The sequence below is a fragment of the Kogia breviceps genome, chromosome 3, assembly GCF_026419965.1.
Source record: "Kogia breviceps isolate mKogBre1 chromosome 3, mKogBre1 haplotype 1, whole genome shotgun sequence".
Taxonomy (NCBI): domain Eukaryota; kingdom Metazoa; phylum Chordata; class Mammalia; order Artiodactyla; family Physeteridae; genus Kogia; species Kogia breviceps.
This window is the reverse complement of record NC_081312.1, coordinates 4,994,929-5,017,293: the sequence shown is the minus strand read 5'-3', so window position 1 is coordinate 5,017,293 and position 22,365 is coordinate 4,994,929. Positions and strand designations below refer to the sequence as shown.

The 22,365-nt window shown below is 60.3% G+C and overlaps 1 protein-coding gene across 11 annotated transcripts in view; it reads left to right on the top strand.

Annotated features, from left to right (window-relative positions):
- The window catches only part of EVL (Enah/Vasp-like), a 162,094-nt gene extending 140,531 nt beyond the window's left edge, over positions 1–21,563 (top strand). For 5 of the 11 annotated variants that reach the window (XM_059058375.2, XM_067027770.1, XM_059058374.2 and 2 more), the window contains exons 5-14: positions 2,425–2,480; positions 4,195–4,424; positions 5,169–5,290; positions 8,891–8,951; positions 12,789–12,852; positions 14,501–14,567; positions 14,669–14,731; positions 18,719–18,785; positions 19,218–19,275; positions 21,104–21,563. In XM_059058375.2, the coding sequence (XP_058914358.1) occupies positions 2,425–2,480; positions 4,195–4,424; positions 5,169–5,290; positions 8,891–8,951; positions 12,789–12,852; positions 14,501–14,567; positions 14,669–14,731; positions 18,719–18,785; positions 19,218–19,275; positions 21,104–21,141 (826 nt within the window). In that variant the 3' untranslated portion in view covers positions 21,142–21,563. The remainder of the gene's footprint in view (positions 1–2,424; positions 2,481–4,194; positions 4,425–5,168; positions 5,291–8,890; positions 8,952–12,788; positions 12,853–14,500; positions 14,568–14,668; positions 14,732–18,718; positions 18,786–19,217; positions 19,276–21,103) is intronic. The other 6 variants (XM_067027766.1, XM_067027768.1, XM_059058376.2 and 3 more) reach the window with 2 other exon arrangements.
- The last annotated feature ends 802 nt before the right edge of the window (positions 21,564–22,365 follow it).

Here is a 22,365-nt window from a genome sequence, read left to right as displayed (position 1 = left end):
AAGCTTTTTTTTTACCTGTGGTAAAATGCACATGACATAAAACTTACCATCGTAACCATTTTTAAAGTGTACAGTTGCGTGGTATTAAATACATTCACACGTTGTGCAGCCGTCACCACCATCCATCTCCGTAACTCTTTCATCCCATAAAACGGAAACTCTATACCCAATAAACATTAACTCCCCCCTGCCCCCTCCCGTAGCCCCTGGCAGCCACCATCCTACTTTCCACCTTTATGAATTTGACTGCTCTGTGTACCTAATATAAACAGAATCGTACAATAAGCGTTTTTGTGGCTGGTTAATTTCACTGAGTATAATGTCTTCAGGATGCATCCAGCCTGGAGCATATGTCAGAATTTTCTAACTTAAAAAAAAAATTTTTTTTCTTCCTCTTTAAAGTGCATAATATTCCATCGTACGTATAGACCACATTTTTCCTATATTATTTTTCTTGCTTTGACATTTTGGCTACTGTAAATAATGCTGCTATGAACACGATTGTCCGGTGGATGAAGGCGGCAGCCTGGCAGCAAGTGGCCAAGACCAGTTCCCCTGACCTCAGAGGTTCCTTTTTATTAATTCCACTGGCCTGTCTTCTAGCCTCTCAGAAGTATAACATATTGCAGTTTACAAGGGGCTTTTACACACCTTGTTTCATTTTAATCCTCACATTAGCACTCAGGGGTTGTTACCACCCGTACTGTTTCTCACATGAGCCAACTGAGGCTCGGAGGACAGACATGACTTGCCCAAAGTAAGCAAAACTTAGAAGCAGAACCAGAACCGGCCCCAGCTCAGCCCTGTGCCAGGTCCCAGGGCTGCCTCCCCGCAGAGAAGGGCCTGGGTCCTAAACGCACCCTGCAGGTGCGCTCTCAGCACCGGTGAAACACCACACGCTTTACCTAACACCACCCCCCAAGTCCAGTGTTCCGGGCCACTGGCCGCAGAGGACCGTTGAGTTTTGTCTGCAGTCGACTGTGCACAGACCGAGCAACCGTGGGAGGTCAGACTGCGCAGCAGGGATCCCACTCCACCTGCATCCCCCGCAGTCACCACGGAGGGGGGCCCAGAAGGAGGGGAATCGCGTGGTGCCCAGCGGCGAGGTGGGGACTCTTTAGTGTCAAAAGGGTCTTTTTCATTATTTTTTAGATCTCGGGCATAATCCTCACAAGAAAGAACCCCATGAAACAGGTGTTCTTATGCTTATTTATGGCGAGGGATCTGAGGCCCAGGAAAGGGAACTGACTTGCCTGTAATCACAAACCAGTGAATCCCAGAACAGGAACCAGAAAGCTGTCTACCTCTAAATGACCTTGCGGTAAACTCCGGGTCCCACTTGACCTTCCTCCAAGGTGAAAGCAGCCGGGCAGCCCCGCGTAGCTATTCCACACAAAGCCCGTTACTGAGCAGCTGCCGCACACACAGCAGGCCCCAGCCCCAGGCGTCAGTGCGCTGTAAACCAGCGGAGCAGACGCGTGGCCCACAGCCTCTCGCCCCGGGGGCGCCCTCCCGCGTCAGAGCGCTGCTCCGCCCCGCGCCCCGTTACGGGCCTTCAGAGATGGCTCTCAGCAGTTGAAGCCCCGCTGCCGCCCGGGCCCACATGACTCCTCAAGCCCCTCCTGCCCCAGCATCTCAGCCCCAGTTTCTCTGGATGTGTTTGTGGGTCAGTGTCTTCACTCGTCCAACCTTGAAGAGCAGCCCAGGGCCACTCATGCGAGGAGCTGGGAGGTTAGTCCCCACGGAGGTACGCCCTGCACTACAGCGCAGCCTCCCAAATGGCCCTCCAGATGGAGGCCAGGCCGCAGCTGGATCAGTGGGACAAGGAGGAGGACGGGCAGCCTTAGTGTCCGCTTCTCTCACAGCCAACAATGCCTGACAGTTGTTCCAGGAAACTGAGCCGGGTGCAGTAAGAATGGGTGCCCCTGAGGTCAAGTCTGTTGTGGCCATAGCCCCCCAAAAGCCAGGCAAGCTTGTCCAGCCTAGGGGAGAGCTTGGTCCGCCCAGGTGTCTTAAAACTCAGCGGGCTGGGCTTCCCTGGTGGCGCAGTGGTTGAGAGTCCACCTGCCGATGCAGGGGACGCGGGTTCGTGCCCCGGTCCGGGAAGATCCCACGTGCCGCGGAGCAGCTGGGCCCATGAGCCACGGCCGCTGAGCCTGCAAAAAAAAAAAAAAAAAAAAAAACTCAGCGGGCTGCCAGAGCTCCCCTGTGTAGGCCACGGAGCCAGGGCCTACAACTCTGCCTCTGTAAGCGGGGCAGCAAGCCCAGCAGCCGGAGCCTAGGGTGGGAGGAGGCGAGCTCACTGCTGAGCCCCCCGGGGGCGCCAGCGCCGGCGAAGCCCGCCTCTGCAGCCCGCGCTCGGACGTGGAGCCCCGCTGTCTCGCTCCGGGAGGTCAGACCCACCCTGCTGTGTTTGCTTTTCAGACAAGTGATGGAGCAGCAGCGCCAGGAATCTCTAGAGAGAAGGGCCTCAGCCACAGGTGAGAGCTTCCCCAGCCTGTGCCCGGCGGCGGCCCCGTCGCCGGCTGCCGCCAGGGACACACCGGGAGTGCTGTGACCCGCTGCCGGTCGCACAGGCCTCAGCGCGACAGCCACTCCCGGTGAACGTGGGGAGACGAGGGAACGAGCCAGGGCGCGCGGATGAGCTCAGCTTGGTCCAGCCCTGCCCACCAGCCTCTGGTCCTGCCCCGACTCACCCCCTGGGTAGAGCGTGTCTCAGGCCCTGTACTGAGGACACAGCGGTGGACGAGGCAGGTGCACCCCCTGCCCCAGGGAGCTGAGTGGCCAGTCAAGGACACAAACTAATGACCCTGGATCACCACGGGGCACATGCAGTTACCGAGTCAGTGCAGGGGTGGAGGCACATGGAGGGGGCCCCAGCTGCCCTGGGGGTCAGAGAAGACCCCAGGGGAGGGGTGGCTTCAGCCCTGAACGGTGACTGGAACTCAGCACAGTAAAGCCAGAGGGGTTTTCTGGAAAAGCGTAATGTTGATTAGTAAGTATGGGACTGCATAACTTACAGAGTACTTTCACGTCCTTCGTGTCACTTCACTCTCTCGAGCCCTGTGAAGCAAGCAGGTGAATGTTTTCCTGTCTTACTGCTGAGGACACCAGGCCCCAGCTGGCTGCAGAAGCCCCCACTCGGGGGGATGCTGTCTGGCACCGCCCCTTCTCAGCTGGGCCGCCGCACCCCTCGGGCTCCTGCCCCGCTCTGCCTCACCCCTGCGTCACTAATGCGGGTCTCACCCTGTCCCCGGCTCGCCCTTGTCCATCACTCCTGAACCACCTGGGTCCTTGGCACAGGCTCCAGGTGCACAGGCCCAGTCCCCGCAGGCCCGCGGCCCTGCACACTCCCTCCCAGCGGCCCCTTCAGCTCCTGCAGGGCCTCCTCCCCCCTCGCACTCACTCACCCTTCACCAAACGTCACTCCTGCTCCTGTGTCCTGTCCCAGCGCAGCCATCACTTCCCTAAGGAAGCCTTCCACGGACTTCTGGTCAGGTTGGAGCGCCTCCTCATAGGCCACGGTGGCACTGCGCGCCTGCTCTCGGTGGCACTTGTCACCCTGCCGCAGTGACAGTTCTGCATTCATCTGTGTGATTGGTTTGCTGCTACCAGGCCATGAGCACCGTGAGCAGGGAGCCTGTGGCCGTCTGTCCCCCGCGCCCTGCACGGGGCCAGGCCTGCAGCAGAGGCTCGGGCGGTGGACGGTGGTCGGGGGACAGGGGACTGCCCGGCACGCAGCAGTGCCCCTGGCCAGATGCCCTGGTCTGCCCTGCGACCCACAGCTGCCTGCTGCCGGCCCCAGAGGCCAAGGGGCGGTCATAGTTGTGTCTTGGGGACTAACAATTGCTGGTGCCTAGGGGGGTGCTAGGCACTGAGGAGAAACAGAGAAGGAAAAAAAGACACAATTCGTGCCACCAGAGAGCTTCTTGTCCCACTGGAGGACCGCAGTTGAGCAAGAGAAAGTTAGCGGAGCTCAAGGGCTGTTAAGCAAGCATGTGACGCTGGGTCCAGCCCGGCGCCCGAATGTAGGGAGAGACTGGAACAACGCCAGGTGTATGCTGCGGGGGCTTCCTGGAAGAGGCCACCTCGAGCTGTTCCTCGTCCCTCGGGGGAGTAGGCTGCCCTCTGTCCCTGCTCCCGGGGAGGCGCCCGCTGGGGGCTGGGCACTCACTGAGCCCACTGTTGTTTCAGGACCCACCCTCCCGGCGGGGCACCCCTCCGCTGCAGCCGGCGCCCCCCTCTCGTGTAGCGGGCCTCCACCCCCACCCCCACCCCCTGTCCCGCCTCCACCCACAGGGGCCGCCCCACCTCCCCCGCCCCCCTTGCCAGCCGGAGGAGCCCAGGGCGCCAGCCACGACGAGGGCTCCGTGTCCGGCCTGGCCGCCGCCCTGGCTGGGGCCAAGCTGAGAAGAGTCCCGCGGGTAAGTGTCCCGGGCTCCGGCAGGCGGGCGGGCAGGGAGGACCGGGCTGGGGGATGGGTTTCTAGCTGGTGGAGGGGCGAAGCCTTTCCGGCCGGGGCAGGGGAGCGCAGCGCCGCCCTCCCCAGCCAGACGGCACCTCCCACCTCCTCGGTCACAGTTACCCGGTTAGTGAGACCGCTGGGACAGGGCTGCGTGTGAGCCATAAGGTGCCTCAGTTACATAACCTGCTGCTGGTCCTTTACAAGCGAGGTAGGAGATCTCTGCCCTCGTAGATGAGGAAACCGAGGTGCAGGCATGAACAGCTTGTTCAAGGCACACAGGTCATCAGTTGCACTTTGGACTCAGGCCCTGGGTCTCCTACCTTTAAGTCCACCACCTCCCTCGGGCTCAGCTGCTATCCCAGCCTTCCGCAGTGTCCTGGGAGGTGGGGCTTCTAGAAGGCCGTTAGTGTGGCTGTGGGATTAGGAGCACGTGGGATACGGAACTGTGCCTCCTCCCGCCTCAAGCCACGCTGGCCTTGGCCAGGGTGCTGACCATGAGCCAGCGAACCCGGGGCGTACCTGCAAACTGTGACCCTGCAGTCCTGGTCGCTCTCTGGACTCCAGCTCTGCCACCAGCAGGTGGGGTTGGGGGACTAGATGGCCTCGGCCTCTTCCAGCACTGCCATCACACCTGGGCCCGTCTCGCCTCGAGTGACGTCCTGCCACGGACGCCAGAGCGAAGCGCTTCATCCTCTCCCCTTAGCCAGAAGATGCATCCGGAGGCTCCAGTCCCAGCGGGACCTCGAAGTCTGACGCCAACCGGGCGAGCAGCGGGGGAGGAGGCGGCGGCCTCATGGAAGAAATGAACAAGCTGCTGGCCAAGAGGTGAGTGTGTAGACTTCCCCAAAACCCAGCCACGTGTCAGGAGCTCCTCCTGTTCCTCAGTGGAAAGGAGAAGCCTCGCCTGGCCCCAGGACCCGTTGTCCCCTGGGTTCAGCCAAGCAGGGGGGACTGTTCGTCGAGTTTTCCCTTCTCCCGTGGCCAGTCTGAGACATCAAGCCAAAAGGAGTCCTCTAAACTCTAAATCCTTCATTTCAGTTTAACAAGTATTCGTTGAGACATCTGCCACATATCAGCCTTGTCCCGAGCAGAGAGAAATTTGGAGATCATTTCAGAGATAAATTCCGAGGGAAAAGAGGAGTATTCCCAGCGGTGAATGTATGATGAAGGGACCCGTCTTGCGGGGGCCCTTGTGGAGGACTCAGGAGAAGGGGTGCCGAGGTGGCGGGAGCCCAGAGGACGTTACCCCTCAGGGACGGAGCAGCAGTTCCCTCCCCATCGTGCTCGGCTCTGCGGCCTCCGCCTGCATCCTCACCAGCACATGTGCCTCCAGCTTGCCCACGGCCATCAGCCTGTCACTACGGCTCTTGGCTGTTCCCCAGCTGAATTGCAGGCAGAGGGAGCGATCAGACAGCTCCCTCTCGGAAGGGTCGCAGAAGCTTGGGTCTCACTTGTGAACGTTGTGTGGCAGCGGGAGTGCCCTGCTCGGGCCCCCGGGGCCGTGGCTCAGCCGGGCACCAGAGGACCCGGGAGTGGGCCTCACCTGTCGCACTCTCCTTGTCCAAGAAAAGCAGCGGCGGGGGCCTTGCCCCCCCATGACCCCTCCTGCCTTCTCTCAGTCTCCAGGCTCTTCCTGCTGCCTCGATGGCGGCTGACCCCGGGCGAGCGCTTTCTGTGCCGGGTCTTCAGTAAACCCACACGGCCCTGCGAGGGCACGGGGGAGACAGGGGCCCCCAGAGTGCAGGTAGCTGGCCTGGCACATCTCGGCGGGGCCGGCCCAGGGCCGTGTGCCCAGCAAGGGAGGGCACGGGGAGGGGAGCAGCCAGGTGGGCCCACGTGCGGTGACTAGAGGTGAGCCGGTGACCGCAGCTGAACAGTGCAGAGCAGCTCCAGGGAGCCAGGGTGCCTCACGGAGGAGGTTCCGCGTGTCCTCCGGGCCGGGGCAGCAGAGGAGGAGCAGAGGTGGGTGCGGTGGGCGGAGTTACACTACCTGGAGAGGCTGAGACACCCCCGCCAGAGCCCAGGACCTGGGGGAGGTGGACCAGAACGCAGGCTAGAGGGGAGGGCCTAGTGTGCACATGCGTCAGAGTCCATTCCAGAGGGGCCTTGCATAAAAGTAGAAGATTCTTTAAAAAAGGTGTTCACACTCTCCCCAAGTCCAACACCAATGCGTTCCCAGTAACTGCTTGGCCTAGATGGTTCAGACCAAACGGAGAGGAAGTTTCTGAGAACAGGAAAAGGCCGGTGTGCCAAGAGCCAGTGAGACACCAGAAGCTGGTGGCAGAGCCGGGCCCACCGAGAGCACTCACCCTGCACGGCCGGCAAGGGGCAGTCACTCTGCTCTTTGAAGCCCGCCTCGGCGCAGGATGCTGGGTGGAGCCTACAGGGAGATGCACTCAAGGGCTGCTTTTTTTTTAAAAGAAGTTCTCTGCTTCCACTTTGTACAGACAGCTAATTCTCTATCTTAATCAGCTCGTGATGCTGTAAAAAAAAAATCATGATGCATGTCTTATAAACAGAAGTTCATTTCTCACAGTTCTAGAGAAGTCCAAGACTACGGCACTGACAAATGCAGTGTCTGGTGAGAGCCCCACTGCCTGGTTCATAAATGGCCATCTCTTTGCTGTGTCCTCACATGGTGAAAGGAGCAGAGAGCTCTCGGGTTTCTTTTATTTATTTATTTTTGGGGGGCTAGGGTCTTGCTAAAGCCCTTTTTCTGGTTGTTGTTAAATTGGGGTATAGTTGTTTTGCGATGTTGTGTTAGTTTCTACTGCACAGCAAGGCGCAGTTTCCAGTGCCGTACAGCAGGTTCTTATTATCTGTTTTCTACATATTAGTGTACACGTGTCATTCCCAGTCTCCCAATTCATCCCACCCCCTCTTCTCCCCTGGGTGTCCATACGTTTGTTCTCTACGTCTGTGTCTCTATTTCTGCCTTGCAAACGGGTTCGTCTGTACCACTTTTCTAGATTACACATGTACGTGTTAATATACGGTATTTGTTTTTCTCTTCCTGACTTACTAGTCTCTAGGTCCATCCACGTTCCTACAGATGACCCCGTTTCGTTCCTTTTTATTAGGGCTTCTTTTTCTTCTCTGTCAAACAAGCACAGTAGCAGAGCTTAGCTGATCAAAGGTCCCTGCGGAGTTGCCGCCTCCTCGGGTGCTGAGGTCTGTCCCGGCAGTGGGCCAGGCGGGGCACCCGTGCCGCTGCGAGCTGCTCGACGCCGAGCGTGTCCACAGACACTCAGCCCGGGGAATCTTCACAGGCCCGGAGGGGCCTGGCCTGCTGGGTATCCTTAAAAGGTTAAGCGCAGGCTCTGCGCAGGAGCAGAGTGTCTCAGGCTCGGTGGCGGTAGCGGGCCAGGCGGGAGCTGGCGGTGCCTGCACGCAGCGCTGGGAGTGAAGGCGGGCCAGACAGCCCAGAAGCAGAGTGTGGAGCCAGAGCTGAGCCCCGGCGCACTGTCACGAGGAAGAAGTCGGGGAGGGGTCCCGGGTTTCTGGGCAGTGCCATAGGTGGGCGGACCTGTCCTTCCCGGGATGAGAAGATGAGGAGGGAGCGCCCTGTGGCCGGTCCCTAGACAGGGACAGCCAGCCGGTGGCCCTCACCCCCGCCAGGCCAGCTTCCCTCTTGACGGACAGCTCACCTCATGAGCTCTGAGAGCTTTGTGTTCTGGCGGCTCCACCGAGTTGAGAACCCCCAGGGCCGGATCTTTGGAGAGTAGGAAGGGCTATGTGTGTAGATTTGGGAATTAGCCAGAGGTAGGCCACCACTGAGGCCGGAAAAGAGCAGCGAGTTTTCAGAGCGTCTGAGAAGGGGGCTCCTCCCTGCGGGGAGGTGCGCGCCGTGACTAGAGGGCGTCTGTCGGGTTCTCTCCTTCCTGAGCGCATGCTACTCTTTGTGGTGTCCAGGTCCGGGAGGACATGGCTGCTGAGCTCTGAGGTAGGAGGAGCTTTAGGGTGATAGGGAAAGGCTTCCTCCAACCATCCCGCAGGCGGCCTGCAGACGGGATGCCCCCAGCCTGACCTGTGGCACGGGCAGCTCTCCTGCCCTTTGTGGCCAGGCCTTGAGTGTCCTGGGAGAACAGCGGCCACCCGGCCGAGCCCAGGTGCCCGGGGACCTGGACAGGGAGCGGACCAACCTCCTTAGCCTTCAGGTGCTGTAGACAGAGATGGGGTGCCCCCCACCCGCCCAGCCAGACCAGTTTTGTGTCCAGGGTCCTGGGACCAGCAGAGAAGGCCTCGACACTCACCCGGGCATCGCCACAGGCCAGATGGGTGCCTGGACAAGTCACCTCCTTCACACGAAACGGGTCAGACCCCAGCAAGGAGTCCCTGAGGACCAAGCTGTGTCTGCACAGAGGCTGCGTCTGCTCAGTGTGGAAACCTTCAGGGCTGATTGTATCTTCTCCCCCCTTGTGTTAGGAGAAAAGCAGCCTCCCAGACAGACAAGCCGGCTGATAAAAAGGAAGACGAAAGCCAAACGGTAAGCACACCCCGTGGCCAGCCCACCCCGGCTTCCCCAGAGGTGTGAGCCGACCAGGCCTGCGGGACACCATGTTTGGACATACACTTGGTAGATACTTTGCCGGGCGATTTGTAGGAGGGCAGGGGGACAGGGGGACAGGAGGGGGTGGTGCAGGGGGACAGGGCCTGTGGGCGCTCACATCCGTCCCCGCTGCACCGGGTGGCAGGCCTGTGCTCACTGAGCATCTAGCAGACACTGCTCTGCTTTGGAGCTCGCAGCCTCGCAGGGAAGGCAGGCAAGAGGCAGAGAAGCAGGACCCGCCTGGGAGCGCCTTGAGGGAAAGGCCTGGGGGCTGGGGAGCTCAGAGGGGCCAGCAGACAGATCTCCTCAAGGGACTCGGGGGTTGGAGAGGACAATCGCAGTAGCCAATGTCTGCTTGGAGACCAGGGCGGTTCTTCAAATTCTTTCTGTTCTGGAAAGGCTTCCCTTGAGTCCATCGATTCCAGCGGGAGCCGCAGGTGAGCTGGGCAGAGGAACCCGGCGCTCTGGCTCTTGTCCTGAGGGGGTCCTGGAGCCAAGTCTATCCACACCGATTCCAAGCTCCCGCCGCCACTTAGGGTGGCTGACACTCTTTCCCTCTGTGTCAAGCTTTCCCTGTGAAAATAGACTCCTACTGAAACGGCTAAGTTTAGGCCTTAGCTACAGATGGCATACAGGTTGCATCTCGGTGGCAGGAGACAGAGGAAACATTACAACCACCGGGCGCCAGGGTATCGTGCCACCCCCGTCAGCAGGGCGAGGCTTACCGGGTGTGACCCCAGGCCTCCAGCCCGGCCAGCGGTCCTCCCTTCCCCCGATCCCCCCCGCCTGGCACATACAGTCCCCTCGGCCCCAGCAGCTAACTCCTCGGCCTGCACTTCTCTGCGTAAACAGTACTCCCTGAGAAACAGGCTCCCGACCTCCAGGCTAGTAAGGCTCTCTGCTCCTTGGGCCCCGGGCCCCTCTCCCCACCATGCGTCTCCTCTGCCCTTAGCACACACATTTTTGCTTGTTCAGACTCGCTCTTTCCTGCTGGATCGTGAGCCGTGTGAGGACCAGGCGTGCATATTCCACTGTCCCCACGCCTTGCACAGAGTATGGAGTTCATCCAGCTAACTCCCCACTAATTTCTCAAACTGCAGAGGCCTTTCTGGCCAGGAGCCCAGGAATAATTACAGGCCTCCAAAGGCAGCGGCCGGTTCCCGCCATCACAGCTCCAGCCCCCGTACCCAACCTCCCTACTCCCTGGTCTCCAGAAAGAGTGGATTTCAAATCCCAGGGACCCAGGAGAAATCTTTGACCCCGAGGGTAGAGTTTTCTTCCTCTGACTCCCCTTTTTCTTTTCTTGCCTTTCCTTTTTTAAGAAGCCTCCTGGTCACTGGGAGTTCTGTCTGCCTTGGTCCCCCGCAGTCAGGAGGCCCTGCCCGCCCGGGAGCAGCCTCTTCCAGGGCAGGGCTAGGGCAGTTCCACACACCAGAGCAGGAGCCGTGTGGACGGAGACACTGGAGACTGGCTTTTCTTCCTTTTTTTTCTCTTTTTTTTTTTGTTTCTTGGCCACGCTGTGCAGTTGGTGGGATCTGAGTTCCCCGCCCGGGGATTGAACCCGGGCCCTCAGCAGTGAGAGCACCGAGTCCCAACCACTGGACCGCCAGGAATTCCCTGACTTTTCTTTTTTATACTTTTCAGTGTTTTCCAGATCCTCTTCTTTGAACATGTACTAGGTTTATAGTTAATGAGAAACAAATAAGCATTAGTTAAAGAAGGAAAACGCCCCAAACGTGGAGGCAGATGGCCCAGGCGGGTGCTCTGCCACGTGCTGGCCACAGGCCAATTATGTCACCTCTAAGGACGTGTTCCGTGGCATGAAAACACAGCCCCCAGGCGCTGGGCCGGCAGCCTCGGGGCTCTACAGCTGGGGCAGGGCTGTAGGCACAGAGCCCCGTGCGCTGGGAGGGAGGATTCTTATCAACTGGTTTTGAAATAATAATAGGATGACACTAAAAACAACTTTCTGATGTTTTTCAGTTACTCGATAACTCCACCCATAATGACTTTCATTCTTGCCTGTTTCCTCTGGGCCCTGGTCCCCACGCATATGTGTTGATTTATATAATTTCATTTATTCCACTCTCTCTTTAAACGAGAGCCCTCACGAGACTTGTCCTGGGACCCACGCCTAGCGCATTCTTTTGCCCCTGGACCGGCAACTCCCGGGTCCATTCAGTCACCGCGCAGATGCAGGGTTGGGGGGCTCCTGGCAGGTCTGTTCGGTGCCGGGTCTGCTCTCGGCTCGCGCTAGGTGCCGCGGGCATGGTGGGTCCTGATTGGAGCGCCGAGCCTGCAGTCCCGGCCCTGGACTCCAGGGGCGCACGAGAGCCCTCACCCCAGGGCTCGGATGGGCCAGATGGGAAGCAGAGATGGCGTGGGCAGCGGCAGAAAGCGGTTCTTGGCTTTGGTCAGCATTATCCTAGCTCCGTCTCGCCAGGTCTGCCGGCTGTCTCTGGTCCAAAGCTCCGGGTAGCAGCTGTATGTGTTTTGCTTGAGAAAAATGGAGGAATTATGATTACTTAATAAGTGTCATTTTCCTAAGAGTGTAGAATCTTTCTAAAATATTTGTGATAATAAACGTTAGCTTGTATTACTGCTGCATTACTCACCTCCGTTACAAGTGTCGCCACAGACTTATTCCACGGGCAGAGCTGACACGCGCGGGCCGCCTTCTTGGGGTCCTGCTGGGAGCCAGGCGCCGGGGGTCCTGGATGGATAGGACACGGCCTCTGTGCTCAAGGGAGGGCAGAGACGGAGCACCAGGGCCCAGAGCCCTGCGAGAGCTCCCAGGACAGGCGGCATTTGCCCCGAGCTCTGAGAGGAGTGGGCGTGCAGGACAGAGACGTGCAGCAGCCGTGTCTGGGGGTTGGTGGGGCACACGGGCAGGCGGCTGGAGGCTCGGGGCTCCGCCTAGCCCACTGGTCAGCAACATTGATGAACTTGTAGGGTGGTTGGGCTAAAGATTAACCTTTAGAGCATTCTGAATTTTTTTTTTTTTAATTTTTGGCTGTGTTGGGCCTTTTTTGCTGCATGCGGGCTTTCTCTAGTTGCGGCGAGCGGGGGCTACTCTTCGTTGCGGTGCGCGGGCTTCTCACTGCAGTGGCTTCTCTTGTTGCGGAGCGTGGACTCTAGGCACACGGGCTTCAGTTGTTGTGGCGCACAGACTCAGTAGTTGTGGCTCATGGGCTCTAGAGTGCAGGTTCAGTAGTTGTGGCACACGGGCTTAGTTGCTCCGCGGCATGTGGGATCTTCCCGGACCAGGGCTCGAACCCGTGTCCCCTGCATTGGCAGGCGGATTCTTAACCACTGTGCCACCAGGGAAGACCCTACATTCTAAATTCTTAACGCTTCCTCGTCTCCTGTGAACTAGAGAAGTGAAATGCCCGGGTCTCTAGGACTCAGGCTGTGTCCGTGCCCAGCCTTGACCAGCAGGGCTGACCGGAAGCGGGCTCCTCCCAGGGCTGCGGAAGGGTCCTGGTGGACACGGGGTGGCAGCGCCTCGTGAGGGACAGTGAGTCTGTGGGTAGCGCCAGGCCCGGGGTCCAGGCCACGTCCACTGTGTCTCCCTGCTGCCTTCTCCTTCCCTGACTTCCGTGGAGTGGACCACCTCCCCACCACGACCTGGGGTTTTCATTGGTGAATTGTATATGTTGTTTCACTGATTATAAAACTAATGTATGTTCATTGGCTAATTTGGAAAACAGGTTTTCTGGTTGACCTGGCCCAAAGGTCCCCCACCCAGCCGGCCTTCTTTCTCTTCCATTTCAGGAAGAGCCGAGCACCTCTCCATCTCCGGGGAGCCGAGCAGCCAGCCAGCCCCCCAACTCCTCAGGTAAGGCGCACTGCCCTGCCGGCAGCAGCACGGGGTCTTAGCACAGGAGGGGCTCTTACAGGAAGACGATCTGATCCTAGGGCCTCACGTTACGGTGAGCAGAGAGGCAGCGCTGGTGGGGGGCTCCCCGCCGTCTTCGCAGCCTGCACGCTGAGCCTGAGCGGGGGCAGCCTGGAGGAGAGACCGCCCAGTCTAAGCCTCGTGTCTCCCAGCCGGCCTGCCGGCACCTACCGAGTGCTCTGGGAGACTGTGCCCTGGGCTCAGCCTCCCGGCCTTGGGCCGTGCTCCGAAGAGGAGCGTGTAAACGTCACGTTCCTGCTCCCTGCAAAACGCCAGCGTGACCCGCGTTGCAGGGATTACGAGTGAGTCTTGCTCACTGAGAAGTCAGCCAGACAAGGCGGTCCTGAACCCTGCTCAGAAATCCCCCGGTCTGAGCTCTGGAACGGGGGGATGCGGTTCGAAGAGTGCCTTGAGGCTCTACGGTGGGAAGAAGCCACTGTACTCAGTCGCTCGTCCAACATTTCAGTGTCTGCTCTGAGCCAGGCCTGTGCTCCCGAGCACGTGGTGCAGTGCAGGGTTGGGAGAGACGGAGGGGAAATAGCGCCCCCCCACCCCCCGCCAGCCAGTGGAGGGAGGCTCTTGCCAGCTGTTGGCTGCTCGCTGGGGCGCGGCTCTGCCCCACACGGGCCTAGCGTCCTGACTCTGTTGGCGCGCCTGCCTCCCGTGCGAGGCTGTGGTCTGTGTCCTCTGCTTCTCAGGCGGTGCCACCGCAGTTCTTGGTGAGCGACCGTGTGAACACCTCACATCCCGGTGGATGGGTTACGTGTTTCCCAGTCTAGGAGGTTGAGGCTCAGTGTGTTTAAGTGGTTTCCTCCAGGCCGCATGCCTGGACCCTGGGCGTGGTCCCAGCTCTCGTACCTGCCCTGCAGGCCAGCGTGGGTCCATGGCCGGCACAGTCTCCAGGCCGGCCCCCTGCTGCCCCAGGGCTTTTTCCCTCTGCCTCTCTGCGCATCCTGCAAAGTCAGTGAATTCTGTCCAGCTCAACAAATCTCTTGAAGTAAAGGGAAATGTAGTTTAACACCACTTAAAAGAGAAAAAGGAAAGACAAGTCAGCTTTCAAGCCCAGGTTGGGAAAGAACCAGCTGCAGTGTCGCTGGGAAACCAAGGAGTCAGGGGACAGGGGCTGCACGTGGGTCGTGGGCCTGGCCCCTGAAAGCGAACGTGGACCCCGGGCTGCCCTGAGAGTGTCCTGGTGGGGGGCCCTCCTGTGCCCTGCTCGGCCCACTGCTGGAGTCACAGGTCGCCTCTAGAAGTCGTAGCTAAGAGGTTCCCTGACCAGTTGGCTCACATTCCAAGGAGAGACCCAGTCATGGTGAGGGAACTCGAAGCCAGGCCACAAGTCAAGGTCAACCGAGTCGAGGGAACCAGAGGCTCATGTCCTGAGACGGGGAGACGCCAGGTGACAGCAGGGCCATCTACACCCTGCCAGGGCCGCCTGGGCCAAAGGGGGCTGGAATAAGGAACCAGGTCTCAGCCGTGACGGGGGAGCACGGGTGGGGCCTCCTGCCCGGGACGCTGCGGGCTGGGGGGCCACTGAGCGCCCTCCCAGCGCCCTCTGAGGCGCTTCATCCATGACGTGAACCGACAGAGGCTGGCCGGAAGCCCTGGGAGCGGAGCAGCTCGGCGGAGAAGCCCGTGTCCTCCTTGCTGTCCAGGTGAGCTGCCCCGGGAAGGCTGGCCCTGCGCCCGGGTCAGTGGGCCCAGGCGGGCGACAGCGCCAGCTCACCTCTCTGTTCCATTCCGTTCCACCGTGCAGAACCCCGTCTGTGGCCAAGAGCCCCGAAGCTAAGAGCCCCCTTCAGTCGCAGCCTCACTCTAGGTACCAAGCCGCCCCGCCTCTGGGGCCTCCTTTGCCCCTTGCCCGTGACTAACACCCCGGATCCCACCGTGTCCCGTCACCTAACAGTCGGCTCTGGGAAAGGGTGCTCTGTGCTTTGCCAGCTGCTTCCGGTCTTTTCCTAGACAGAGGGCCCGAAGCCGGGGGAGGGGGGTGACTGTCCAGAGAGGCAGCAAGGTGGAGCCAGGGTCACATCCCTGCTCTGGCCTCGCTAACCGTGACACCGGGCAAGCCAGGGGACCTCTCGGCGCCTCCACTCCTCCCCCACGCCTCGAGGAGGTCTCTTCATCCCTCGCACAGGGTGGCCATGTGTGGACAGCAGCTGGACACGGGGAGTCTTCAGCAGCCCTGGCTGCATCCCACAGCTCAAACTCCCGGGGGCTGGCCCAGTGCCCCACCTCCTCACCTTCCTCTGCCTTTTCCCCAGAGATACGCTGACCATATTTCCCAAACCAAAAGCTGATGTGGTAACGGGATGGGTTGTTTGAAACTGAGGTCGCCCAAAAAATCGGAGAGACAGTCACACGGTAACTGTGGGCCAAGTGTGGCCTGAATTTGCAGGCTTCTAGAATCTGTACTAAGAAATACCTTCAGGGCCCATCACAAATTGAAGGCGAGCAGCCCAAACCCCAGAGCAGGTGGGGTTTGCGCCTGGTCTTGCCGAATCAAACAAGGTGACCAGAGGGAGCTCCAGCCGGCCCAGCAGGAATGGCGGTGACAGATGCAGGTGAACGGGGATGAGGGGTCTCGGCGGCAGCCGGGGTTTGTGGGGGGCCTTTGTCAGCCAGGCTCTGAGCTGGGCCCTGCAGGTCCCTGCCTGCGAGGAGCTCACGTTCCTGTTGCAAAGGCCTGTAAATAAGACAACTGTGAGTTCTGAGAGGTGCTCTGGGGAAGACATAGAGGACTGCGTGGTGGACGGTGCCGGGGACAGGGGTGCTTTAGCGAGTGGGCCTCTCAGATGTGGCCTTTGAGTTGACCCAGATGAGAGGGAGCCTGCCCCGTGGAGATTGTGGGGCCGGCCCTCCAGGCTGAAGGAGTGGTAAGTGCTAAGGCCCTGAGCCTGCCACCAGTCTGGCAAGTCCAAGGAGCAGAAAGCAGGCCACTGTGGCTGGCAAGTGGTCGGACGTGGGAGAGCAGAGGGAGGCACACTTAGAGGGGCAGGAAGGAGCTGCACGGTGAGAAGTGCGGACTGTGCTGTGCGTGTGGGCCCCAGTCTCCGAGCTCTGAGCAAAGGGCGCCGCAATGGACTCGCTCTCTGGGCACCTCGCTCTGCCTGTGAAGCGAGAGGTGGAGCGGAGCCGGGCGGGAGCCAGAGCAGCCGGGAAGGCGAGGCGGCCGGGGCTGACCTGCAGCTCCCAGCAGAGCCAGCTGCTTCCTGGTCGTGGAATAAGGACGGGCGGCCGAGTTCTGAGTGGCCAGGCGTCCCTCACAGGGCAAGAGCGTTGTCTAGGGCATTCCCACGCGTAAGGCGTATCTCCGGCTCCGAGCCAGAGCGCTTGTCCAGACTCACAGACGGGGCGGGTGCCGCAGGGCTCCCAGCTGTCGGGCTCACCATCGGGGGGGACTGTCCAGGTCTGCAGATGGGGGGACCGAGGCCCAGAGAGGTGAAGCGGTTTGTCCAGTTGACCGGAAAATTGCTCTCGGAACAGGGACTTGAAACTACAGGATGGGTGTGACAGATCCAGGGATCTCAGGCCGGACCTCTTTCCACATCAGGACCCAAAGTTACTTACAGACTCAGGACCACATTTATTGAGTCTCTTTGTGGAATTCATCCAAGAGGGGTGCAGGAGCACTTTCTTTTTCTTTTCCTTTTTTTTTTTTTTTTTTTTTTTTTGCGATACGCGGGCCTCTCACTGTTGTGGCCTCTCCCGCCGCGGAGCACAGGCTCCGGACGCGCAGGCGCAGCGGCCACGGCTCACGGGCCCAGCCGCTCCGCGGCATGTGGGATCTTCCCGGACCGGGGCACGAACCCGTGTCCCCTGCATCGGCAGGCGGACTCCCAACCGCTGCGCCACCAGGGAAGCCCGCCTTTTCCTTTTTAACCCAGGTTTGTGCGCTGGACCACTAAGATTTTATTTACATAGCATTCAGTGGGTTTTTTTAAAATCCCGTTTTATTGAGATATAATTGACATCTAGTGTTGTGTAAGTTCAAGGTGTACCACACTGTGATTTGATATATGTGTGCATTGTAAAATGGTTACCACAGTCAGGTAAGTTAACTCGTCCATAACCTCACACAGTTACCTTTTTTTGTACGTGTGTGGTGAGAACTTTCAGATCTACTTTCTTCGCTCCTTTCAAGCATATGATACAGTATCGTTAACTATAGTTACTGTGCTGTAAGTTAAACCCCCAAGAGGGAACCCATCTTATTAGCGGAAGTGTGTGCCCTTGGACCACCTCCACCAATTGCCGCCACCCGCCAGCCCCTGGCAGCGACGAGTCTATGCTCTGTTTCAGAGTTTGGCTTGTCTAGATTTTACATATAAGTGAGATCATGCAGCATTTGTTTTTCTCTGTCTGGCTTATTTCACTTAGCATAGTGTCCATGTTGTCACAAATGGCAGCGTTTCCTTCTTTCTTGTGGCAGAATACTCCGTTGTGGAACTGTGTGATGTACATATGTACACGTCTCTGTACATACACACACACGCACACAGATACAGACGTGACATCTTCTTCTCCATTCATCTGTCAGCGGACCCTTGGGTTGTTCCCATGTCGTGGCAGTTGTGAATAACGCTGCAGTGAACATGGGGGTGCAGCTGTCTCCTGGGACTGTCTCGTGTGGTCATTACGTTCTTAATTCTTTGAGGCCCCTCCACAATGTTCTCCATCGCGGCTGCACCGGCGCTTTAGTTTTCATGCTTGTTCTCCTTCACTGTGGAGAGCACCAGCCCTCGATTTCCCCAGACGGACCTGATCCGTACAGTGGCCCCTGGTAGCCATGCCAGTCTGCCAGGTCGATGTCTGTCCGCCAGCTGTCACATCCACCATCCCTGCGGCTGGCTCTAGCCACATCATTTCCCTGAACCTGCCTTTCTCTGCACGTGGGGACAGAAAGTGCATCCAGAAAGTGTACCCTCAGCACCATGGTCCTGCTTTGAAAGGCCAGGGGGTTAGACGAGCATTTGACAAGATTTCCTTCCTTCCTCCCTTCCTCCCGTCCTTCCCTCCCCTCCTCTCTCCCACTGGTGGGATCTTAGTTCCCTGACCAGGGATTGAACCTGGGCCCTGGCTCTGAAAGCAGCAAGTCCTAACCACTGGACCGCCAGGGACTTCCCTGCCAAGATTTTCCAGGGAGGATTCATGTGCAAGAGACATTAAATTTCAAACCAGCTAACCTTAGTTCAGAAGCGTCCGAGAAGGACAGTCCCCAAAACTGAAACCCTTGCCTGAGAAGAGCAAAGCCACATCCAAGGACGTTTCCTGAAGTAACTACACACCGGAGCTGGTTACCAACACCAGGGACACGTGTTTGTGTCAGAAGTGGGTGCCTGTAGGATGAGTGTTTAAGATTTTTGCAATTTTGTCTCGTATTTAATGCCATCATTACTGGTTTTCCCCAAGCCTCCATCTAGCCAGGAACATAGACCCTCACAGTGAGGACCGGCTTGTGGCGGCCCCTTTCCAGGGGAGGCCGCGTGTGATGCTGTCCGTTTACGTGACCGCTTCTGTGTGAGAGCTGCCAAGTCAGAAGACCCCAAGTCCTGTCTCCTGGGTTGGGAAATATGGTCGCAGTATCCGTGAGCCCCTCTCGAGGGGGAGACAGGGTATTGGAGTCCTCTTCAGGGAGCTAAGGAGCGGCGGGAGGTAAAAGCAGAAAGCGTTTGAAGGACGACGGGAGAGGGCAGGGCTGGGCCCGCAGTGGGGAGGCGCCAGGGCGCCTCTCAGCCTCCCAGCACGGGGATGCCTGCCGGGGCCCCAACGCCCACCTGACCGCACCCTGCCGCCCTCTCCCCAGGATGAAGCCGGCGGGAAGTGTAAACGACGTGGCCCTGGATGCCTTAGATTTAGACCGGATGAAACAGGTGAGTGTGTCCTTTCCGGAGAGGCTGTGAAGGAGCCAGAGGCTGGGGACTTCTCGGGGCCGCGTGGGCAGGCAGGCAGGCCCGCCCAAGAGGGCCACGTGCAGCTGCCAGCAGCCGGCGGTGGGGGAGGGGACACGCGCAGTGTCGGTCCCCCTGCCCCTGTCCTCACCAGGGAAAGGCTCTGGGCGCTCCCGGCCCGCCTCTGGGGCTTCCCCTTCCGGGCAGCCCGGCTCCTCCAGAGTATCTCTCAGGCGGGGGAGGGTGTCCCATCTCCCACTCACACACCCTTCCCCGGCCTGGGGAGGGAGCCGAGAACACGGGTGGGGGGGGACGTGGGCAGGGGGGACGGCTGTGGCGCTGCCCCTGCCCCTCGATCAAGGTCACTTCTCCTGTGCTGTCTGTCCCTTCACTCTGAGGCTCTGCTCCCACCAGGAGATCCTCGAGGAGGTGGTCCGCGAACTCCACAAAGTGAAGGAGGAGATCATCGATGGTGAGTAGAGGGCCCCCACCCCCGGCATCGCCCTGAGCCGGGGCGCACCCAGCGTCCTTGAGGAGAGAGGCCTGCCTGTGCCCAGGGCGGCCAAGTGGGGGGCCAGGAGGCCTGGGGCTTGTAGCGGCATGGGGGCGGGGGGTCAGTCTTCCAGCGGCCAGCACCACCCTCCCGAGTCTCTGAGCAAACTGAGGCTCAAACAGATTAAGCGCCTTGTCTAAGGACGGGCACGCCCTGCCGGTCTGCCCCCTCAGTCTGAGCCTTCGGCTCCCCCAGGCTCCTTCCCAGGATTAGTCTGTGGCGGGGAGAAAGATCCGAGAGTGCATTCCCAAGCCAAGAGCAGCCCTGAATTATCTGTTGCTTAGCTCAGCATCTGTGGACTCAGATTACTTTTTTTTTTAATTCTGCCACTTCTGATCACTGGCTTTGGGGTTATAAGGGCAACCGCTGCCTTCCCAGAGGTTCAGGGGTCCAAGAAGCCACAGAATTACCTATGGGCCTGACCTAGTTCACAGCCCACTTGGCCTGGCCTGGGGGAGCCGGCATGTGGCTCCAGAGGCAGGGCCTCGTCACAGTGAATCACATCCGTCCTTCCGGTCCCCGCCGGAGCCTTTGATGCGGCTGGCTCAGATCTGGAGCCAGAGGAAAAGGAAAGGCTCGGGCAGGGCTGGCTCCACCCGGCAGCAGTGAGGCACAGCCTGGCGCCCGCACCCCTCCGCATCCCACCTGCTGGGTGCCGGTGGCCGAGGGCCCCCAGACGTGGGAGAGGGGAGAGGTGGCTGGAAACGTGCGTGGGGTGACAGCAGAGCCTGACCCCTGCTCAGAGCTGGGTGACGGCCACACCCTGGCCTTGACCCAGAAGAGAGCACTCACTTCCTGTTTGCCCAGTCCCCCCACAGGCCTGGGATGGGCAGATAAGGAGTTAATGAATGAAGAGGGAGAGCAGAGCCTGAGAGGAGACACAGAGGCCAACTATTAACCCTGCTCTAGTGCTGGGCGCTCCCACCTCAGGAGGGCTGCTTGTGTGGCCCCAGGGCCAGGGCTGGTGTGGGGCCCGAGGTGGGGCTGTGGGGCTGCCGGCCAGCCGGCCAGCCAGCTAGCAGAGGGCACAGGCCTCGACGGGGGGAGCCAGTGGGTGTGGGGGGGCCCCTGTCTGCACCTGCCACAGCGTGGCCGCAGCCTCTGGGGCGGGCGGCTGAGAGGCCGGGGGAGATGTGGGCCATGGTCGGGGGGGGGCTCCTGGAACCCTCCCCTCGTTCCCCTGCTGCTGGAGACGGGCCCGGCCCTCAGCTCTCTCTCCTGGCCGTCGGATCTGGGCCCCCTGGGCTCTGTCTGGGCAGAGGCTCAAATCTGGGGGGAGGACTCTTAAGAAGGGGGAGAGGAGCAGGAGAAGCCCCCGCCCCCTCCGGATGGGGCAAGCCCAGGCCCATGGAGGCAGGGCATGGGAGCCCCCCTCCCTGCTCAAGGTCACCGACTTGATACCGCCCCTGTGGGCGGGGTGGGGGGCTTGCCAGTCCTCCCACCAGAGCTGGGCTGCCTGCAGGCCCCTTAACAGCCCGTCCTCTGACGGGGAAGGGGCGGTGCCACCCTCGAGGGACTGCCAGCTCACGAGAAACGGTAGATGAGACCCACAGACGGCTTTGCTGTCACCCCAGAGTCTGCCGGAGCCCGCTGCGCTGTTTGACCTCTGGCCCGTGGCTCGTGTCCTCCGGAGGCCTGTGGGGGCAGCGGGGCAGCTCTCGGGAGACAGAGCGGGTCAGGCACCAGGCAGGACCTGGCCAGGCCGGGGGGACGGCGCCTGAACCTCCTCTCCCGCCCTGTCCCTCAGCCATCAGGCAGGAGCTGGGTGGGATCAGCACCTCGTAGGTCGCTCGGCCCCCGACGCCGCCCGAGACCCGGTCCAGCCGAAGGCGGGGACAGCAAGGAGCCCAGCGCCCCAGGCCTCCAGCACACACGAGCACGCACTGACGCTAGGATGTGCTTCGTTTAAAAGTCTTAACCTGTGATAAAATATTAAAATGAGGAAAAAAGTTCAGCTCCTGGATTTTTTTAGATTCAACCTGACACAGACCACCAGGCCTGTCGCCTTTTTTTGTATTTTATATTTGCCTATTTAAGTGTACGTTCCTTTCGGTTTATAGAGAAGATACCCCGAGTCAGTCACGCGCCTCGTTCGATGGTTGCAGGTTTTCTCCTAGGTGTCAGCGGGAGCAGCAGCCTGGTGGTTAGCGGCCGCGCACGCGCCGGGTGGCCTGTGTCCACGTGGTAATAAATGCTTACCGTCCACACCCCGGCTCCGACTCGCTCGCTCTTGGCGCCTCCCGGCCGGGGAGGCCTCTTTTGGGGGAAGGGCCCAGGGCAGTGGCGGCCGTGGGTGCGAGGCGGGGCCGACTCAGACGCGAGGGAGGACAGGCTGCGGAGCCGGGCAGCTCAGGCACTGCCGGCGGGGGACCCAGGAGCCTCCCCCCAGGGCCTCCTCCAGGGAGACGGGCCCTGCGTGGCGCCTGCAACGCCAGAGGGGCCAGGAGGAGGCACCTGCTTGACCTCCCCCGCTGCACGGAGGGGCGCCCCGGGGCTCGGGCCCAGCAAGGCGGGCAGGGGAAGGCCTCTGCCCTGCCCCACAAGGCTCCTGCAGCCCCCAGGGAGGAGCACAGGTCCCTGCCTCTGTGGCAGGAGGGGCAGCCCGTGTGCCCACCGGGGGCACTTCCCAGCACCTCTCAGACCGCGCAAGGTCCCCATTGGAGCCAGAGAGGGTCTGGCTCTCCGCCTTGGCTTCTGCTGCCCCTGAGCCGGGAATGAGGCCCCAGCCAGTAGAAAGGCTTTGGCAGCCCCTGTGACCATCCCGCAGGCACCGCGACACAGTAGGCCCAGGCGCTGGCCCAGCCATCCTCTCGGGGCCACTGGAGGAGAGCCCCCCCATCTGGCCCACGACAGTGGAACTGTTTTCTGGCCAGGCCCTGGACACACCACCTCACTGAGCGCTCCCAGCGACCCTGGGACACAGGAACAGGGCTGTTCTGCGGCTGGGAGGTGAGCGGCTTTAACCCACGAGCTGCTCTCCGGGGCTCCTGTCGCCTCCGGGCCCCGGGG